Below are 21,094 nucleotides of genomic sequence, written 5' to 3' on the forward strand. Positions count from 1 at the left end.
TAAAAAAATCATCCACAATTGAGACTCTCTCTTGTCTTTACAGGCCTACCTCCAGTTCATCAAAAGGTGGTATTCAACAAAAGATGCAAAATTATCTCACCTATCTCGATCTCTCCGAGAACCTGCTCGCAAGCCACTACTTCTCCTCATTTCTCTTTCTCTCTCCCTTTCCCGATCCCTCTCTCCTCTGTTTCTTAATCTCTGCATTAAACCTGAAGAAAATACGAAATACACTGTTTAGAAATGTAAATGCAACTGCCTTAAATTTTGAAGTCATGCAAGGACATGAGACAAACATAGTAAGAACATGCCAGCTGAAGGTCACCTTCCTCAATATCGGTGTTAGTGCCCTTCTCACTCTCCTCTATGGTTCTTAGGATTGGGAATAATTGTACAGGATGCAATTGGCATGTGACAGGTATTCACTCAGAAACTGTTTAATGAATTTATCCCCTTGCCATGTCAAAGCAATGAAATAATACACAGCAGCTTGGGGCTGTAGTTTCACCATAAACAATGCTGAAATTTCTTAGATGATTAGAGTCAGATTTTAATACCTTCTCCGTTCTTAGTTTAATTCATTAAGCACTACAGACACCCAGAACATTGGCTATAACTATGATTTTTAAAACCTTAAGCATAAGCCAGAGTATAGTTTCCTAAAAAGTGTGCAGAAAAGTTTTTTCAGAAATGTTATGACTTCCCAGGTTACTCATTCACATCTGCCAATTTCTTTTTATTACAGGACTAAGTCAAATGGTGAAACTAATGATGAAAGCCTGGGGTAAGCTCTCCACCTTTTCATCCTCAGTCCTTTCTAGAGCTCATCCAGCCTCTGTGGTGGCAGTTTACAAACTTCAGTGACATAACTACAGTCTAAACAAAACCGGATTTTTTTTTTAGTAACTCCCTCTCTCTGTTACTATATATCCATCTACCTACAAGACTGATAATCTTTACATGAATCCCCAAATATAGCCTATTGAAGGCTTTTGTTTTCATAGATTTTTTAAAATTTAACGAGAATTTAGACTATAATTTTTGAGGTTACTTTGGGAATAACTTTGGGAATCTGAATCACAAAGTGCTGGTCCTCAAAGAGGTAAAGCTTACATCAGGATATTAATACAGAAAATCTTGGTACCAAAAAGCAAAGCCTTGATAAATTAAATAATGAAAGTTAGTGACATAGCTGATTTACATTTGGTTGCAAGCTCCATTTCACTGGGGACCAGTAGCAACTTGGAATAAAAGCTCTCCTCTGGAGAATAGCATTTTCTTCTCAACTATCTACATTAATTAAATAGAGTGGTGTGGGAAATACTGCACTTTGCTCATTGAATATTTCTGTTACCACAGATCTCCCACCTCTCCCCTCAAACATGCAACAGTTGAGATGGAAAACTCATTAGTACAAGCACAAACATTCGTGAAAATAAATGTCGCAATAAAAGTGGAGACAGCTGAATTTTCTATTTGAGTAGTTTAAGATTAAATCATTAATCTATAACAGAATTACATAAAAATGTAAGTGTACATTCAAGGCCTTCCACTATAAACACATAAAAACATGATTATCACTGTTTCAATCAAACACGGAATTACTTTATTATGTATGTTATCTGTAGAGTCCTTACTTGTATGAGTGCCTTTGTTGGCATTTTGAATACAATCTAGATTTGGCAATTTTTCATTTGATAAAAATGCTTGTGCAATGGCTGTATAAAAACTTCGTGCTACGCCACTGCCCTCTCCTGGCTCATCCTTAAATGTGACCTTCACTCTGTGTACAGCCATTGGTGTTGTAGCACATCTTCGACCAAAGTGATTGTTGAGCTGCCTCATAGTCTGCTGAATAAGAAGATCTCGATCCCGATCAACCTATTAAAACACCAAAATAGTAGTAAATTCAATGTTGGAAATCACTCTGAAATTTTTCTATGTGAAATCTGAAAATTTAACTTCAGCTTTTCCTTGATAATATAAATAACTATGAAGTAATCTGAGTTTTCCACAAGCTTGTACATTCCAAATAAACAACATTCTAAAGCATACAATAATGTCCTGAATTAAATCAGGATAATGGAATTTAACTCAACTCTAACACTTTCTTAAAAGATCTGGTGGAGAATGCAATTCATTCCATTTTGAAAGTTGCCAGCAGGATAAATTCTGAGTGGATCAAAAAAGTCAATGTTAAAAAAAAAAAACAAAACAAATACTTGATGAAAACATGGGATATTCCTTCAGTAACAGACCACCACAAGCAATGTAAAAGAAAAATGGCAAACTGGGAAAAATGCACCCTGTATTACAAAGATGCATATTCATGAATAGCATAGTATCACCTAAAGATTCTAAAAAATTGAGGAAAAAACAATAAAAAAATGGGCAAGATACATCCACAAACACAGCTCAGGGAAAAAAGAAAACAGCCTTAAATATATGAAATAATGGTTAACTGCTCATAAGAGAAATGCAAATTAAAACTATATCGAGATGACATTTCTTACCTATCAGACTGGCAAAAATCTAAAAATCTGACAACTGCCTGCAAGACTACAGGGGCAGGCATTCTTGTATTGATATTGAAAGTGCAAAAATATACAACCATTAGCTGAGGTATTTACAAAATTTATATATAAACACATGTACTTTGAACCATGTCTAGGAAACTATCTCAAAGATACACAAGCCAAAAAAAGAACCACACATGAAGCTTATTCATCACACCACTATTTTTAACAGCAAAAAATTAGAAACAAAACCCAAATGCCTATCCATAAGACACTGGCTGAAAAACCTGTCATAAAACCATAAAATGCAATACTAAGACTAAGCAGCTATAAAGGCTCTATACAGCTATGGCTTTATCTTGGATACACTGTTAACTGGGAAAAGCAAGATGGAGCAAAATGTATAGCATACTTGGGGTGGAGAGTGTGACAGAGAGATGGGTAATGAAAAGTTCTAAACAAAATTATTTTTTTTAAGCCAGGCGGAGAAAGCCAAGTGCCAAATGATTTCCCTCATTTGCGGAGTATAACAACGAAGCAAAACTGAAGGAACAAAATAGAAGCAGACTCAGAGACTCCAAGAAGTGACCAGTGGTTACCAAAGGGGAGGGGTGTGGAGGGCAGGTGGGGAGGGAGGGAGAAGGGGATTGAGGGGTATTATGTTTAGTACACATGGTGTGGGGGATCACGGGGAAACCAATGTAGCACAGAGAAGGCAAATAGTGAATCTGTGGCATGTTACTACCCTGATGGACAGTGACTGCATTGGGGTATGGGTGGGGACTTGAGAATATGGGTAAATGTAGTAACCACATTGTTTTTTCATGTGAAACCGTCATAAGAGTGTATATCAATAATACCTTAAAAGCATTTTTTTAATAAAATAAAATTACTTTTTAAAGGGAGGAGGGAAACAAACTAGGAAAAAAAATTGAAGCAGGGAGGGGGTCATGATAAAAGAGACAGGAAAAGAAACTAGATTTCTCTCAATACACCCTCTTCTGTGGGTGCAAGTGTAGATATTTTACATTAATTATGAAACAAAATCAGAAGAGAAAGTAATCCCTAACAACTGAAAACAAAATAAAACAAAAGGAGATGGTACCAAACCACAGAAAGTGGAATAATTTCAAGTGACTTTAAAACAAAGTAATTTGTCCATTTGCAACTGATACGATCTATGGACAAAAAACTGCAAATAAATCTAAGCTATTTTCGATAATCAACTTGGTGGCAGTGATGTTGTGATTCTGAGACTGCTATGCGTGTGCGTGGCATAAATGTAGATGAGTAATTTTATCAGTGTTGGAAAGTTGGATGTTTAATCTGGAAGAAAAGAGATAAACAGTAAGGGGTGATAAAAAGAACCTTGTGGTTCTAAATCTTGAATTTGAATTGGGAATATCAGTATGAACTCCCGATGTATTTTCTTTTTTCTAAAAGAGCATTTCCTAGCGTGATCCACTAAAAAGGCCCACAAACAATAACCAACTCAGTAGGCAGTAAGCAAACTGAAAGCCTAGACAGTAATTTCAAAATACAATTTTCTACTAAAAGGCAGCAGTCTTCTTGAAGAAATGGCTGATTTAAGGTCTGTGACAGGAAATACATAAGACGAGACAAACCAAAAAGTAAAGAAGTTATTAAAGATTATTGGAGTCATGTCCAAAGGGCTCAGCAGCCAAAAAGGATCCAGGACTCCTACTAGCCAAAGAAGAGACAATTTGAGTATTAATGGCTTGATAACCTCAATAAAAGGAAGTACATAAAAAATATATCAATCCACGTGTTCATACTGGTATTTAAAAAAGAAAATTTAAAAAGACTAATTGATCATCATTAGAAACCAACTTCCAGAGATAAAGAACCATGACTATAAATTTGGTGATTACCATTTATTTAAATTTTTAACTACACAGTACATATTCCTAAATAAAACTGTTACTTTTTGTTTTTAAACTTTATATATATGGCATACTATATGTATAGTTAAAGAAAAGCTAAATACCTTTACCTCTAGTGATAAATCTCTTGACTGCTGGTTTCTCAGTTTTTCCATTTCTCTACGGAATTTTGATTCTTTTACCTCGAAACCACCCAATTCAGTTAGGATCTTAAAAACAAATGACAACAGAATTAGTCTCTGCAATATGTTCTTATAAGGCAGAAAAGAATTTAAAGTGCTCAAAATACATACTGATCCAGGTTCTGCTCCCACATCTTCCATGAATACCCTGCCAAACAGTTCTAAGGAAAGACGCCAACGTCCTAGCAGCATATCATGGGAAATAACCATTCCCATGAAGCTACACTGTGGCCTGTAAGAAATTTATGGGGAGAGGGGAAAGTAATTCAGCCAACTCTAAAAATCCCAATTTTTGGTCAACAATGGTAATTTACTTGGTCTTTTAATATTATGAGTTCTTAAGTACTTCAAACCACATCCTCTCTACTGGAGAACTTTCTATTAACTATTTTCAGAATTTCTCATTTTTACCCCATTGTTCGCCTTCTATCCTTCACGTAAGGATACACCCCCTCCCCAGGCTGCCTGTTTTCATCTTTCATTTCACCTCCTCTCCTTAAAATCCACTGTCCATCTCCATCTAGGTGATTCTGAGATCCCTCTCTAGTTCAAACTTTCACAATGGACCAGAACTTCCATGTGTTAAATATATACACTTCAATGATATTCAAATCAGATTCAACATAGTAAAACAGAGTATGGCCTCTTCACTTCAATGACATTGTCTCCTGATTTCTTTCAGTTGTACCATCTATTTCCCTATTGCCAGTCTTGAAACAAATTTTCATGTATCTTTCCCCTATTGCTCCAGATCAAGTCCTTTATGAGTTTTCTTATGATTTCCTTTCTATCCCAAAAGGCAATACTCTACTTCAACCCTCTTTTTACAAAACGCTAGTGAGAGTAACAGCTTTCTAACTTATCTCCCTACCTCTAATTCTTTTCTCCTTCTATCTGTCTGCTTCTACACATTCTAACCATCTCTGCTCAAGCATACTATCTCTAGGAAGCTTGGGTCACTCCAGTCCACAATACTTCCTTGTCTTTTGTGGTTGTTAGACCACATATAAAATGTATAGTTTCCTAAACTAGCCCAGATCCTCCTAAGCAAAAAAATTAATAATTTGACATTACGTAACCAAAAAAAACAGAGCATGAAACAGGAGCTCAACATATCATTTGGTGATTAGCCATACTGAGCCCCAGTATGTATACTAGCAAACTTGTGTTGAGAATTCTTACAAAAGAATTAACAACTGTGAACCTGGCAAAGGAGCCCAAGTGAGTTAAAAGTCACCAATCTAGAAATCTAGTCATGTATCTTTCTTGTCATTCACACTTAGCTGAACTGCTACTAACAAGTCTGCAAGTGGCAATTTAACAAATACTTCAACTTAGTACTCAACAATCTCCTCAAAAAAGTAAGAAAATCAAATGTCAATCAATGACAAAAATCACATGCCAAAAAAATCAAGAAAATTCAAATTTAGAACTTAAGTATCTGACTATAAACTAGAAAAACAAATAATAAAATAGCATTTAATTGTATTTATACAAATGAAATAAAATTACAAAATTTCCAAATAAAAATTCTTATAAGAACTTGAACAGCCACAAAATAATACAACATATAAACTATCTTCACTTAGCAAATACCTGAAAGATGTAAGAGGTGGCCCTTCACTTTCAGTCAGTCCTATTTCTGCTAGCAAACTGCTCTTTAATTGTGCAGCAAGATCATGAGCAGATGGCCCTGGTTTTGAACTCTCAGCTTCTTCTGGTACCACATTCTGTTCTTCCCCTTCCTTTTTTTGCCGATTTTGCATGTTCATTACATTTTTCAAATTGGCAGCGTAAGACATTTTAGTTGGAAGAACCTATGAATTTTTACATTTATAAGTTACACATTAAAAAACACCCAAATAGATTTCCTTTTCAACTTACTCTGTAGAAATCACATGGAAGTTAAGTGATTCTTTTCGGGCACTTCAACTACAAAGATGCAGCCTATTTCTTGTCTCTCTGATTCCCCTGGCTGACTTCCAATTCCACTGCATTTACCAGACCAGCCTCAGAAGACTTTTAAATAAAGATATCTTTATAATACCTGTGATTACTTACATCTCATATATTTTCAGCATTTTCAGTATTTGTTCTCCTTTGTGACTTAGATAACAAAGTTCTATTCAAGTACATTTTTTCTATACCTGTTCTTAAAACATGTTGTTACTTTTTCATTGGAAAAACAGTATAAGGTGATTTTAGGCTCTCAAATCAGAGTTTTATCTAAAAATTGTATCTGCCACTTAACTAGATGTATAACAATAGACATTCCCACATGAAATTCATGCCATGTCTCCAAGCCTCAATTTCTTATCCATAAAATCAGAATAATAATGGTTTCTACCCAACATTGATTATATTAACCAACATGTTTGTGTATTAACAAGAGTAACTGAAATAAGCCCCAATACTGTGTTAGGTATCATTATTAATATTACCTTATTTATTCACATTCTAGATTCAAAAAGTTTGAACCAATATTATATATACTCATATATGAAAAATTTATTTACATATTAAAAATTTTAATTTTTAGCAGCCTTTTAACAATTAACTCATGATAAATGAAAATGCCATTTTATAGTAACCTTACACAGAGCAGGTTAGTCTCAATGCAGGCTAATGATACTGTTAGGCAGGAAATTCTGGTACTTCCATTATTTGTGAAAATATAATATTCTGAACTAATGTATTTCCAAAAATCTTGATGGTAGCTAGGACAAGTATTCATTCACAGTTATTATACTGGGAACATTTTTACTATCTTACCTCAAGGCAGTTTCTATCCACTGTAACCTCCATTAAGCATTTCCCACTACTGGCAGATGAAGAATAAAGACCCTGACTTGGACGGCCAAAGAGATCCTCCTTTCTAGCATTTGGCTGGAATTTTAAAAGAAATATTCTAGTTACTTTGAACACTTAAAAAAAAATAGTAAAGTCAATTAAGAATAAGCCTTAAGACTAATTTATTTAAATCACCTGCAACAGATGTGGCTGATCAGCCAAGGGGATCGCTTCAGCCAGAGGCACTTCAAACGGATTTGGGGGTATACACCCAAGGAATGTCATGGAGTCTGAGCGCCGGAAAAATGGGTGATTTTGGCCAGTTTCTGCAGGAAGAGAGTCATCATCCTTATCATTCAAAGTAGCACCTAAACATGAGAAGATAAAATGTTTGTTTTTTAGAAAATTAATTATTGGGGGAAGGGAAAAGAATCTACACTCTGCTCAATCCAAACTTCCTGTTATCTCTTTGTAAGACTTTAATGCCACTCACAAACTTTGACGAAGGTCTGAAACGTTGATAATATTTTTAAGCAGTAACTCAAAATAATAGCAGTTTAAAATAGTTACAATGATAAACTGTAGTTTTTTAACATAATAAAAACTTGCAAAAAAAATATTAACAGTAATAAATATTTTTCCATTTTGTACTGGACAGCTGTTCCCCATTCCTCCTCTTTATCTCTCTAGAGATTCAGACTTGAATACCGCTAGTTTCCTCAGCATATTTAGAACGTGGCTCACTGATGATTCCAAAAAGAGGAGACAGTCAGGAGCTGAAATATGAGCATTTGCTTACTTGTTAAATTTGCTTCCTCTACAGTAAGAGACATAGAAATGTCTGGGCAAGTCATTCATCCCAACAGGAAGTCAGCATACCAGCACCACCTCCCTTAGTGAAATAAAACTTCGTAGGCAGTGCTTACAGTGTCTGTGAAAATAGCAGTTAACTAGGCTGGACTCTCGAAAGACCACAGTTAGGTCAGCTGCCTTCCTGGGTGAATGTGAGTACTGGTAATAAGAAAGTGGCAAGTGGACTATTTGATCCCCCTTAAAAAAATTTGAAATTGCACTTAAAAAGATAACTGAAAACTACAAATAGACTGTAGAAGATCCCAAAATTTACTGAGTTTGGAGTATTTCCTCTCTTTTTATTGCATTAACTGTTAAGAGTTTTGATATTTGGAAGTCATAACTGATATTTCTCATTTTCTTGACTAAATCTATTTTCCATCAATATTAACAAAGGTTCTGCTAAGACTTTATTTAAAGGTAAACAAAAGGTGAAATGCAAAGGAGATAAAAATAAAACAAAAAAAAATACTGATAGTTTAAAAGTTCTTAACATTTCTTTAATTCATCCCTATTTATGAAGCAAATAACACAAGACTGTATAAGGAAAAATGGACTGAAAATGTAAGAAATGGGACATAGAGAAGAAAAGAGAAATTCCCACCCAGACAGAAAAATATGAAGTTAAAAAGCTTGAAGGGGAAATACTGAGGCAGCCATTTCTTGAAGTAGATTAGCAGACTTTCTGTACACTAACTTTGATTGGTGTCATCATCATTTTCATGTTCTGAATCTTCATTATCAATACCCAGTTCCAAGAGTTCTCGTGTCCTTCAAAAAGACAAGTGAATCAATTTTACATGAAGTATATGGACAATATAAATAAAAGCAAAGTTGATGGAAATCATAAGCAAAAAAAAAAAAATACTGACAAGTATCTAACAAATTTCAAACATTGTGATAAAGTTTCAGACTCTGGGGATAGTCGACTGAGCAGCCAAATGTACTACAATTATAAAATACACTCAACAAAAGAAAAAGGATAATCACACTAAAAAATAGTGAATACTTATAAAAAAGAAAACATGATAAACAATCAGGCCAAATTTAATCTTAAGCATAAAGCTTAAATGGATTCTTAGGTCTCCTGTTTTAAGTGAGAAGTAAATACGGGGAAGTTTGGATAGATTCAAACCCACTTTTCCACATGAAATCTTCCTGTACTGTTTCTCTTTTGCAATGCTATTTATTCTCCTTACTCCAAAAATCAGACAATGTACTAATGGAGAGCACACTGAACAAGTATTTCTTAAACCAACCTCAAGGCAAGTATGGATACCTTTTGCGTTCAAGTTGAGGTGTATCCAATGTTGTCTGCTGATTCATTGCTTTAATCCAATATATAAGGGCTTGAAAAACATACGCTACATGCTTCAATGAGCAAACATCCAAAACTGGAAGAACATCAGAATGCTCATCATTATGAGACCGCATTAGAGACAGGGCATAATTTAGGAAGTCCCCTCGAGCAGACATCATTCCTTGACGGGCGCTAAGCAATGTGGCACGTCTAGGAATAAAAAGAAATGAGAATGTTTACCAAAAAACCCACAAATGTGAAATTTACCACTATCGTAAATATGAAAAGTCTGAACTCAGAATATATATTAAAAAACTCGTTAAGCACCTGATTTAAAAATGGGCAGAGGATATTAAGAGACAATTCTCCAAGGAAGAAATTCAGATGGCCAACAGACACATGAAAAGATACTCCATATCACTAATCATCAGGGAAATGCAAATTAAAACTACAATGAGATATCACCTCACACCAGTAAGGATGGCCAGCATTGAAAAGACTAAGAACAACAAATGCTGGCGAGGATGCAGAGAAAGGGGAGCCCTCCTACACTGCTGGTGGGAATGTAAGGTAGTTCAACCATTGTGGAAAGCAATATGGAGGTTCTAAAACTCTAAAAAGAGAAATACTATTTGACCCAGGAATCTCACTCCTTGGAATTTACCCAAAGAATACAACTTCTCAGATTCAAAAAGACATATGGACCCCTATGTTTCTCGCAGCACCATTTATAATAGCCAAGATATGGAAGCAACCTAAATGTCCATCATAGATGAATAGATAAAGAAGATATGGTACACATACACAATGGAATGCTATTCAGCCGTAAGAAACAAACAAATCCTACCATTTGCAACAACATGGATGGAGCTGTAGGATATTATGCTCAGTGAAATAAGCCAGGTGGAGAAGGACAAGTGCCAAATGATTTCCCTCATTTGTGGAGTATAACAACGAGGCAAAACTGAAGGAACAAAACAGCAGCAGACTCACAGACTCCAAGAAAGGACTGGTGGTTACTAAAGGGGAGGGGTGTGGGAAGGTGGGTCGGGAGTGAGGGAGATGGGGATTAAGGGGTATTATGTTTAGTACACATGGTGTAGGGAGTCACGGGGAAAACAGTGTAGCACAGAGAAGGCAAGTAGCGATCTGTGACATCTTACTACACTGATGGACAGTGACTGCAATGGGGTATGGGTGGAGACTTGATAATATGGGTAAATGTAGTAATGACATTGGTTTTTCATGTGAAACCTTCATAAGAGTATACATATATCAATACCTTAATAAAAAATTATAAAAAATAAAAATAAAAATGGAGGCAATGAATGCAGTGATATATGCATGAGTATAGTAGTACATGCATAGAATATGAATGACAGCAAGACATTGTCAAAAGTGATGATGGTGAAATGTTTCATTGTTTCCCCTTCTGTATTTCTGCATTTGGAACAAGGATATGTTTTATCCATTCAAAAAAATAGATGACTTTTAAAAACCAAGAAGTTATTTTAACACCCTGTAAAAAAAAAACTCATTAAAGCCTGTGGCTCTCCTTTTTTTGCAACTTAATAATCATTCGTATGATTTACAATCCTGTTCTTTTGTACAAGGTAAGAATTCCAGTATCCTTTAGAATGGCAGAAGGAACTTCTTTCCTTCAAGACAGTGGTTTCAAAACTCAGTGTTCATCAAAATCACCAAAAGGCATGTTAAAACAGCCCGCCACATCCCCATGGTTTTAAAAGGTCTGTGTTAGGGCCCAATATTTCTTTTTTTAACAAGCTCTCTCTCAGGTGATGCCAATAATGCTGTTCAGAGGACTATACTTTGAAAGCCACTGCCTAAAATTACATGAAAAGCACATCAACAAAAAAATACCGATCGCGTTAGACTTCATCAAAACTTAAAATTTACGTCCTTCAAAGGATACCATAAGGAAAATGAAAAGACAACAGAGAATGGGACAAAATTTTTCAAATCATATATCTAATAAGAGAATCTGTATCCAGAATATATCAGGAACTAATATAACTCAATAATAAAATAACAAGCCAATTAAAAAAATGGGCAAGAGATCTAAATTGACATTTCACCAAAGCAGATATATAAATAGTCAATAAGCACACAAAAAGATGCTCAGTATCACTAACCATTACGGAAATGCAAATCAAAACCACAATGAGATACCAACTCACACCCACTAGAATGGCTATAATCAAAGAGATGGCTAATAAATGTAGACAAGGATACGGAAAAATTGGAACCCTCATACACAGCTACTGGGAATGAAATGGCACAGCCTCTCTGTAAATAGTCTGGCAATTCCTCAAAAGGTTAAACAGAGTTACCGTATGATCTAGCAATTCACAAGTAGGTATATATCCAAGGTAACTGAAAACATCTACACAAAAAGTTGTATGCAAATATTCACAGCAGCAGTATTTGTAATAGCCAAAGGTGGAAACAACCCAAATGTCCATCAACTTGTGAATTAACAAAATGTGGTATGTCCATGCAATGGGTATTACTAGAAAATACTATACTGATACATGCTACACACAGATCAACTTTGAGACCATTACACTAGGTTAAAGAAGTCAGGCACAAAAGACTACACACTGCATGATTCCTTCTCTGTGAATGTCCAGAACAGGCAAATACATAGAGATGAGAGTAGATCGGTGGTTGCTTAGGATTGGAAAGTAGTAGGGGAAAATGGGAGGAGACTGCTAATAAGGGTTTCTTGTGGAGATGATGAAAATATTCCAAAATTAATTGTGATGATGGCTACACAGCTCTGAATGTACTCGAAACTATGAAATAATATGCTTTAAAGGGGTGAACTGTATGGTATATAAATTACATCTCAGTAGAGCTATTCTATTAGAGTAAGAACTAGAGCAAGAGCCAGAGAGAAAGGAAGAACCCTGTAACCAAGGAAAAATCTACCATCAGAACTCTGTGTTCTTCAGGGTAGAGACTGGCCTAATAAAAACAAGCTTTGCGCCTATCTGTGGAGCCAGCTTCCTAGGACAGGAAAGCTGATGACTCCCCTAAGTCTTTCTCTCTAATGCAAGTCTCTCTCCCAAGCATTCAATTTTGCATACTAGACATTTCCACCAGATCCTTTCCCTGTTCTCAACACGTTCAAAAGTAAGTATGCCCTTTCTGTCCCTCTAGGTTTTTCTCTTAATTGTCCTGTTAGTTATTCAGAACCAAAGTGTAAGTGTAAATTCTACCTTCTCCCTGCTCCATCCCTCACCAGGGCCCTTAATTCTGTTTACATGATTTCAATGCTTCTCTCTCCTTCTTCCTGCCCTACTTCAGTGACTATTACCTCTCTTACAGACCTCAATCACAGTGTTGTTGAGTTTCCCAAGCAGTCTCCTAGACCCTTGTCTTTCCATCCTTTATTACCCACCCGAAGTAGCAATGTTGTTTAACCCGAGTCAAAGCTAGAATCAAATCCTAAGACTCTGACTTTAGGTATGGGGCATTTTTACTATATGACACAGCCACTGCTCTATTCCTAGTCCCGAAAAGGGTCATTTTGTAACTGACTAGAAAGAACACAACAAATAAAGAAATACACTTGTGATTCAACAGGTTGGGGGAGACAGAAAAGGAACTTTGATTTGAGAAACCAAAGAGCAGCTTTGATGATTACACATACTTTTTCCCCTTCCTAAGTACAAAGTACAGTCATAGTCAATCATGGTCAAAATAAGTCCTTCCATGAACATCTGCCTTTTAAAGGGTATGGGGAAGGGCTGAGGGGTAATAACACAAGGATGTAGATGAACTACTTCAAAAATTAGAAGGTATTTAGTATTCCATTTCTGTAATATGAACACTTTTTTAAAAACAGTTTTCATAACTTACTCTGCTTCAACTACACAACAATTCTAAAAAGTAATGCAAGGCACCTACTCCCTCCTTCACAAGAGTAAGTTCTTAAGTACCAGCGATCAAAAAGCTCTAACTTCCCAGGGCACAGAGGGTCTGTTTAAACATATAGGCATATGTGAAGGATTTCATACCGTCTGCCTTCAAGGGTCCTTAAACTAGCCTCTTCGCGTGCAGTCATCCTCTCTCTTCGAGCTGAATTCTGAGAAGCGTGAAGAGGATGATTTGGATGTCCCGGATCACCAGCAGATGCTAATGCAGAACCATAACGTAATTGAGCCTCAGTAGAATCCATAATACTGACCATCCAGTTCCAAGTGGGAATAAGCTTTTCTTCTACATAGTTCTATGAAAACCAAACTAAAATAGTTAAAACTATCCAAATAAAGTTAAATTACATATAGCAACATTATATAAACACTTAAATACTTGAGACATTAATTTCCATTATACCGGAATTCTCATAATTGACAGCCAAAATATATCTGAATGAGTAACTTTTTGATTATCTCATACCTGTAAGTTTACTGCATCTTGGTAAGTCAGTTTCACAGCTGCTGGGATCTGCGAGTATACTAGGTGATTATACTTAGGAATAAGGCCCATCAAATCCGAGATCTGTCTGATGACAATGCTGTAAGCCCTGGCTAGACTACTTGCAGATGTTAAGTAGCTGCTGGCATTACTAGCTTCCAAAGCAGCAGCTGCAGCCGCAGCACTCGTGCTGATGGTACCACTCCGGCGTAAGTTTGAAGGATCAATATAAATCAAACCCGCTGAACTTGCTATAAGGAGAAAAGGACAACCACAATAAACTAATGTACTGACATTATGTTGCTAATTATGATTCTTTAGCACTGTATTTATTTAAGCAAGCTAAAAGATCACTTGCATTACCAAATGTAGTAACTGAGCAAAAAACTTCTTGAACCACACTAACTTAGGGAGAATGAGGGGGACAAGAATTACTGTAATGCTCTCAACTAGTAGCAATTTGCCACTGTTCCCACCTTCACCCCCCAAAAGGAGACATTTGGCAATGTCTGCAGACAACACAGGTTGTCACCCTGTGGGGCAGGGTGACACTGGCATCTAGGTAGAAGAGGCCAAGGATGCTGCTAAACATCCAAGAATGCATGACCACAGTAAAAAATCATTCAGCAATGGTGCAGAGACTGAGAAAACTGCTATAAGCATATATAAATACGTTTGTATCTGAACTCAGCGAAACAGTGAGGAACTACTATGAAACCAGTGTTCTCCAGATGAAATGCCGAATTTAAAAGACCTGTTAAAGCCCTTTTAGGAATACCAAGTTTTCAGACTTGCCTGCTGGTGTGGATGTGCTGGAAGGGGCCGTGCTGGCTGCCCGCTGGTGCTGGGTGTTGCGCACAGCCCACTGCATGGAACGGGGAGCCTGGGCAGCACCACTGGCATGCGAGCTGTTTGTGGTTCTCTCTAATGGCTCATCAAGCATGAAGGTCTCCTGCTCTATGTCATCACTCTGACTACTGCTGCTATCAGAATCACTTGAATCATTTGACTGCGAATCATCTTCAGAAAAGAAGGCAGGAACACTGCTTGCACCTAAATTTTTTATTTTTAAAACCAAAACCCATTGTAAGCTTGTTGACATTTAAAATTATAGTGCACCCTCTCATTCAGTAAAATATAACCATTAAATAGAATGCCAAGATATGTTCAACAGTCCACAAAACCCGTCATTAAAATAGCTAAATTAGGAAAGAATTCTTTTACATGATTAAATGAACCTTAAAATTAATCCATTCTTTAAAAACCAGAAAAGAGAAAGTCATTAAAATAATTTCTTCTTCACTAACATCTATAAGGAAAAAGGAAGTTATACAAAAAGAGATTATACACCCTTGTGCAAAGTGTAGTTTAATCCATTCATGCTGAATATATATATATATATATATATATATAGCCCTAGTAAAAGAAAGTTGCTAGGATAAGGTAACATACCTGCTTCTGAGCCGGCAGTTGCTGCAGTGACAACACTCCTTCGACCACTCGCATTATCTTGATTGCTATGGTTACTTTCACTGTCACTTTCGGTTTCAGCTGCTGCTAACAAGTCTAGCTCCATGTCACTCCCTAGCAAATAAATTTAAAGAAGCAGAAAAAGAAAAGTACAAGCTCACTATGGATATGACAGAGTCTGATGAGCCAGAATACCTAAGTGTGGGAACTAAGGAGGTAAGGGGAAGAGAAGGGAAGAGGGAAGTACCAACTCCTCAGTAAGCATAGCTGCCTGCTCAGGAGAATGGCTGGGTAAATTATGGTTTTTCATGCACTGTTACACAGAAGTTTAAATCTGTCCTGCAGTATATTAGAGCCTAAGGCAAAAAGGGCTGGGCAGGAAGACTTCAGCCAGTGGGCAGAACTCTCAGTTCGTCCACTGCTCCATTTTCATCTGTTTTACACACTGGGGTTTGAAAGGGGAAGGAAGTTAAAAATGTCTATCCTTTATACTCCATGGTATATATACATGTCAAAACATAAAATTATAAATTTTAAATGTTTATTGCATGTTTGTTGTACCTCCATAAAGGTGATTCCCCAAAAGTCTATCCTAAGGCTAATAAGAATGGTTATGATGACTATGTACCAAAAAGGCTGAAATGATTATTGCAAGTGAAAAAAGAAAGTCACTAAAAGTATACATACAATATCAAAAAGACATGGGCGTGTAAGAACAAAGAAAAAAAAACCTGAAGGAACAAAAACAGCAGCAGACTCACAGAACCCAAGAATGGACTAACAGTTACCAAAGGGAAAGGGAGTGGGGAGGATGGGTGGGAAGGGAGGGAGAAGGGGGAGGGGAAAAAAAACGGGGTGTGAAGGGGGAGGCCTTACTATTAGCAGACATAATGTCGTGGGGAGGGGCATGAGGAGGGCTGGGCAACACAGAGAAGACAAGTAGTGATTCTATAGCATCTTACTACGCTGATGGACAGTGACTATAATGGGGCATGTAGGGGGGACTTGGTGAAGGGGGGAGCCTAGTAAACATAATGTTCCTCATGTAATTGTAGATTAATGACACCAAAATAAAGAAAATAAAAAACAAAAAACAAACAAACAAAAGACATGGGTGGGAATAGGCAATACAGGGGAGGACTGAAAGTAAAAATACTGTTAGCATTTTGGTGGGACCCACAATAATGACACAAAATATCATTTGTTTTCCTTTTCTCTAATTTCCAAGTATTTCCTAATGTGGTTATGATTATTTTAATTTCTTAAAACCTTTTAAGAAAGTGACTTACATCAAAAGGTTAATTATTTTATAAATATAAATATGTAAGGATGTATTTATATGGTTGTCTTAAGATTTTAATGCTACAGAATCCCTTGGCAGAAAATATGTTGAACATTTCACTATACATCAAATGGGGCTTTCCTCTGTCTGTATTAATACCTCTCTTTAAAGGTACCTGATTTACTCAGACTGACTAACTTCTCAACCTGCATACCGTCTTCATCATGCTCATCATGCTGTCCTTCGGCCTCAGCATTTTCTTCCCCGTGTTCTTCCTGGTCATCATGGTGATCCTCTTCTCCAGCCACACCCTCCACCACCTCAACCTAAATCCAGAATCTTATTTGTAGACAAAGTACATAATAAACCCACTTCTCCACCAGTGTCTCTCCACAGCAATTAGTAAACTAAAATACAAAGACCTCTAACACAAGTAATTGCAACACTAAGCAGTTCTGAAAATGCTCATCTGCTAGTGACAATCAGGTGTCAGAAATATGTCAACATATCCCAAAGTTTATGATTACTGTCCATATACAGAACCTTAAGATTAGATGTGTAAGAATTATTTCGAGTGTTGAAGTTTTTTTAAACTTCTGTAATTAAAAAATTTATCTGATAAGTGTGCAGCAACCTCTCTACCTTTAAATGCAGTGGACAAAACTACTTCAACTTTAATATTGAGAATATTTTCTCCGTTAACCCTTAAGTAAAAAACAAGTTTATGTTTCCAATTTTACATTATCCAACAAATCAAGGATTATTAAAAATACTTTGAAGATGTACAATCACAAACGAAAACATGTAACAAGTCTAAAAGGTGAAAGCAAATGCAGGTAATAGCAGTAAGCTACTATTGATAAAACTTCCAGTGACTACTCCCCCTGCCTTCCCAAATAAAAGCCTCTTATCTACCACAATTAAACATAAAACCACCTCTTCCACATCAGCTGAAACAATATCATCTTGTTCTTCATCTCTGCCCCGGACAGGCTGCGACTGGCTGATGCGCCTCTGCTGTGGATTCCGAATGATGTAGGATGACTGAGACTGACTGGAGCTGTAAGGAATCAGAAGGTTGGGAGGTAATGCTGCCACATCTCTGCCAGACAGCACAGACTTCCATGCTGCTCAGTGTTATTCAGTGTGATTCACTTGCTGGGATGCTATTTTAAATTTGACCTTAAAATTCTTGGAAACCAACAATAATTAATCTAGAGTGCATCAGAAAGTAATGGACTGCAAAAAATTATTTTACCATAGAAACTGATAAATCTCAGAATTGTTTTTACTTTCCAGTAAGTCATTTCAAATCTGTGTTAATGCACATACTTTCGAGTCCTTCCCACTGAAATATTTTGAAGGGAAGATTTTTTTTCCTTTTTCACTGATTTGAGCACCAACAGTTCTCAACTTCCAAAGGCTCTGATAGCAGCATTTGCCCATTAACAAAAGTACGTCATTACAAGTGATCTATTCCTTAGGAGACCTGACATGATCTACTTTGCATGAGCTTGTTAACAACTGAGTTGCTGATGGGGAGGGAAAATATCAGTTCAAAAGTATGATTTTAAAAGAGAATCATAACAAAAGGTGGGGTGGAAAATAGCTTCACCTCCCTAAAAATCTGATCTGGAAACAGCCAAGGAAGGACAGGTGACCCTAATATAAAAAGGCAGAAGGGAACCAGAGAATGCAGGTCAGAGACCAGAAGTTGGTTGTTCAATAACCCCATGACCTAACTATCAGTCTTTACTTACAGATTAAAAAGCACAGTTAAAGGACCTATTAAAATGTTTACACTGATAGTGTCCTTTCCTCAGCTTAGCTGCTGTGAGAAATCAGAATCAAATCAGTTACACATCAAGAGTCAACTGAGGCACTCTGCCTCAAACAGACAAGTAGTCTCAATATGGTGTTTAATACTAGAAATTTAAGTGGTTATTCACAGAGTGAATTATAAAGCATTTTTAAAAAGAGGCTAAAAGAAAATTTTGAGATGAAAAGATTCCAACTGCTAAGATTTCAACATTTCAATATTAGAAAACAAGAGTCAACATTGTGTGTGAAGCCACAATTGATGAGTATTTCATTTTAAAAAACACATTCTGGAACAAACATCCACAAGACAACAGTCCCCGAGTTATGCACTTGGTATACATGATACTGCCAAGGCACAAACTCTAACTCCCCACTTAGAAATGGAGCTTCAGTTTTCTTCACATCACAGTGCAACTTTTTTCCCAGATTTCCTTACACAATAAAGCACCACAGTCCTGAAGCCCAGTCGAATAGGAGTTATTAAAATACTTTCAAGTTTTGGGGACTTATATTTCCAGCAATTTGCCAGACTGTAAAGAAACATCCCTCTTGGTATAGAACACCTAAATATGCTAGATAAAGTATTAAAACAAAAGCAAAGCACAGCAATCCCGGTAACAAAGAGAAACAATCATACTGAATAAGCTTCAGAGCCACAGTGCCACCATATAGACCAAAGGCACCTGCTCATGTGCCTTAGGCTAGAAGGGTTTCATGCAGCCACAAATTTCACAGAAGACAGTCTGGAGTCTAAGCAAGAGAGGAAGTTACAACACAGATATCCCCTTTTCTGTTCCCTCACATATATAAAGCCAAACATAAATCATGAAAGGGCTAGAGATTTTAAGGAACTTAATTGTCTCAGTCATGGCTGGACAGAAACAGGAAAAACGTCTCTTCCGAGAACTTGTAATTATAAGTCTGTGCTCTTGAGTGTTTAGGACTGCACTCTGTGCTCGCTGGTAGGGCGGGCTTCAGTGTTGGTTAGCCCAGTGCTCTTAACACTACCAATAAACACCAGGCAGCATTTTCTCCTGCTACTCTGCCATCTAATATCCAAGAGTATAGTAAAAAGGAAAATATCTGTCTAGAATTATCTCTAAACTTCAATAGCTGTGTGACCTTCAACAAGTTACCTAACCTGTCTGAGCCTCGGCTTACTCACCTTTAAAATTAGGATAATAGTGGGTTATCTATGAGTTATTAGGAAGATTACAACAGGTATGTATCTGCAGTGCTTAAAGTTCCTAGTTCATACTAAAATTTCAGTAACACTTATATGCGGCATGGAGATAGCAGAGCAGAAACAGATTAATAAGTAAGGACATGAAGTTTTAAAGAGGTGAGAGAATCAACAGAAAAGCAAAACTACTAAACTCAAGACTTTACACTCATTGGAGTGATATACACCATCTACTAATCAACAGAAGAGAAATCCCAGGGACTGGTCAAGTGTGCACTTTTAAAGACAGGCTTGGCACATTGGTCAAAACACACCCTTATGAGGAGGAGTGATTGTACTGTATTATAATAAAGGACTTCTATACCAACACATGTAGAAAACACTAACATCAGCATCTCTGATTATCAAATGAGAGCTCCTTCTGGGAAAACATTAGAGATCAACCCAAGAATCAATCGGGAGGAATGGAGTGCAAGAGCTTAAAAGTACACAATACTTTAATAAAGCGACTAAGAAGCAGGGCAAGGTGACATAAAATCCTGAAACTTAGTGGGAATAGGTATGTGGGCTCTGTTTAGAGATGAGATCATCCCCAAATCTGTTTGATGGATAAAAACTTTTATGCTCTGTAACAAAACCAAGGGAAAGGTATAAAGAATTCACAACATAAAACCACATTAGTAATTGCAGGGGATCCTAACGGAACCATGGTCAGGACATCACATGAAACCCCAGCAAATTTTGCTCCAGGACTACTGGATAATGGGGTATGTATTTAACAAGCCTGAAAATACACTGCTCAGTTTGTTAAGTTTTTGGCAAATTCTGGAAGTATATATTAGTGACAGGGATAACACTGGAAAGCTTTGATAAACAAAGCTGGATTTAAATTCCAGGGTATCCTAGGAGATGTGACAATAAAGTAAAGGTTAGGGCACATATGCTGGAAGATGGAGTAATACGGACTTGGAAGCACCCAGATGAAACCCTGGCATGAAGCCTCGGGGACTATGCCAAACACTAAAACAGGCCATTCTTTTTAACACACAAATGTTTTCCAGAAAAGAGGAAGAAAGCTCTTTAGAGACAAAAGATCCTTATGAAAACTTTTTATATGCCACAGTAGCAAAATCAGACTTAAGAAAACCAACTAACATAACAAGTAATCTGCTAAAGATCACTAGAGCCTTGCAAACTGAAAAGTGTGGCCACTAAAGCAGCAGCACTGGCACTATTGAGAGTCTGTAAGAAATACAGAACCTCAAGCCCCACCCAGACCACCAGAATCGGCCTCTGCTTTTTAATAAGATCTCCAAGTTTTATTTAGTACGATCTCCAAGATTTGCATGCA

The 21,094-nt window shown here is 36.8% G+C and overlaps 1 protein-coding gene across 4 annotated transcripts in view; it reads right to left on the reverse strand.

Annotated features, from left to right (window-relative positions):
• UBR5 (ubiquitin protein ligase E3 component n-recognin 5) overlaps window positions 1-21,094 on the reverse strand; it is a 133,119-nt gene that overhangs the window by 13,264 nt on the left and 98,761 nt on the right. For 3 of the 4 annotated variants that reach the window (XM_073229914.1, XM_036995290.2, XM_073229913.1), the window contains exons 35-49: window positions 17,676-17,799; window positions 16,954-17,065; window positions 15,440-15,571; window positions 14,783-15,040; window positions 13,970-14,238; window positions 13,588-13,799; window positions 9,524-9,754; window positions 8,942-9,015; window positions 7,588-7,760; window positions 7,375-7,488; window positions 6,199-6,419; window positions 4,714-4,834; window positions 4,531-4,629; window positions 1,638-1,881; window positions 101-212 (exon numbers count right to left, since the gene is read on the reverse strand). In XM_073229914.1, coding sequence (XP_073086015.1) covers window positions 101-212; window positions 1,638-1,881; window positions 4,531-4,629; window positions 4,714-4,834; window positions 6,199-6,419; window positions 7,375-7,488; window positions 7,588-7,760; window positions 8,942-9,015; window positions 9,524-9,754; window positions 13,588-13,799; window positions 13,970-14,238; window positions 14,783-15,040; window positions 15,440-15,571; window positions 16,954-17,065; window positions 17,676-17,799 — 2,496 coding nt within the window. The remainder of the gene's footprint in view (window positions 1-100; window positions 213-1,637; window positions 1,882-4,530; window positions 4,630-4,713; window positions 4,835-6,198; window positions 6,420-7,374; window positions 7,489-7,587; window positions 7,761-8,941; window positions 9,016-9,523; window positions 9,755-13,587; window positions 13,800-13,969; window positions 14,239-14,782; window positions 15,041-15,439; window positions 15,572-16,953; window positions 17,066-17,675; window positions 17,800-21,094) is intronic. The other variant, XR_012128341.1, reaches the window with a different exon arrangement.

The sequence above is a fragment of the Manis javanica genome, chromosome 2 (assembly GCF_040802235.1).
Source record: "Manis javanica isolate MJ-LG chromosome 2, MJ_LKY, whole genome shotgun sequence".
Classification (NCBI taxonomy): Eukaryota; Metazoa; Chordata; class Mammalia; order Pholidota; family Manidae; genus Manis; species Manis javanica.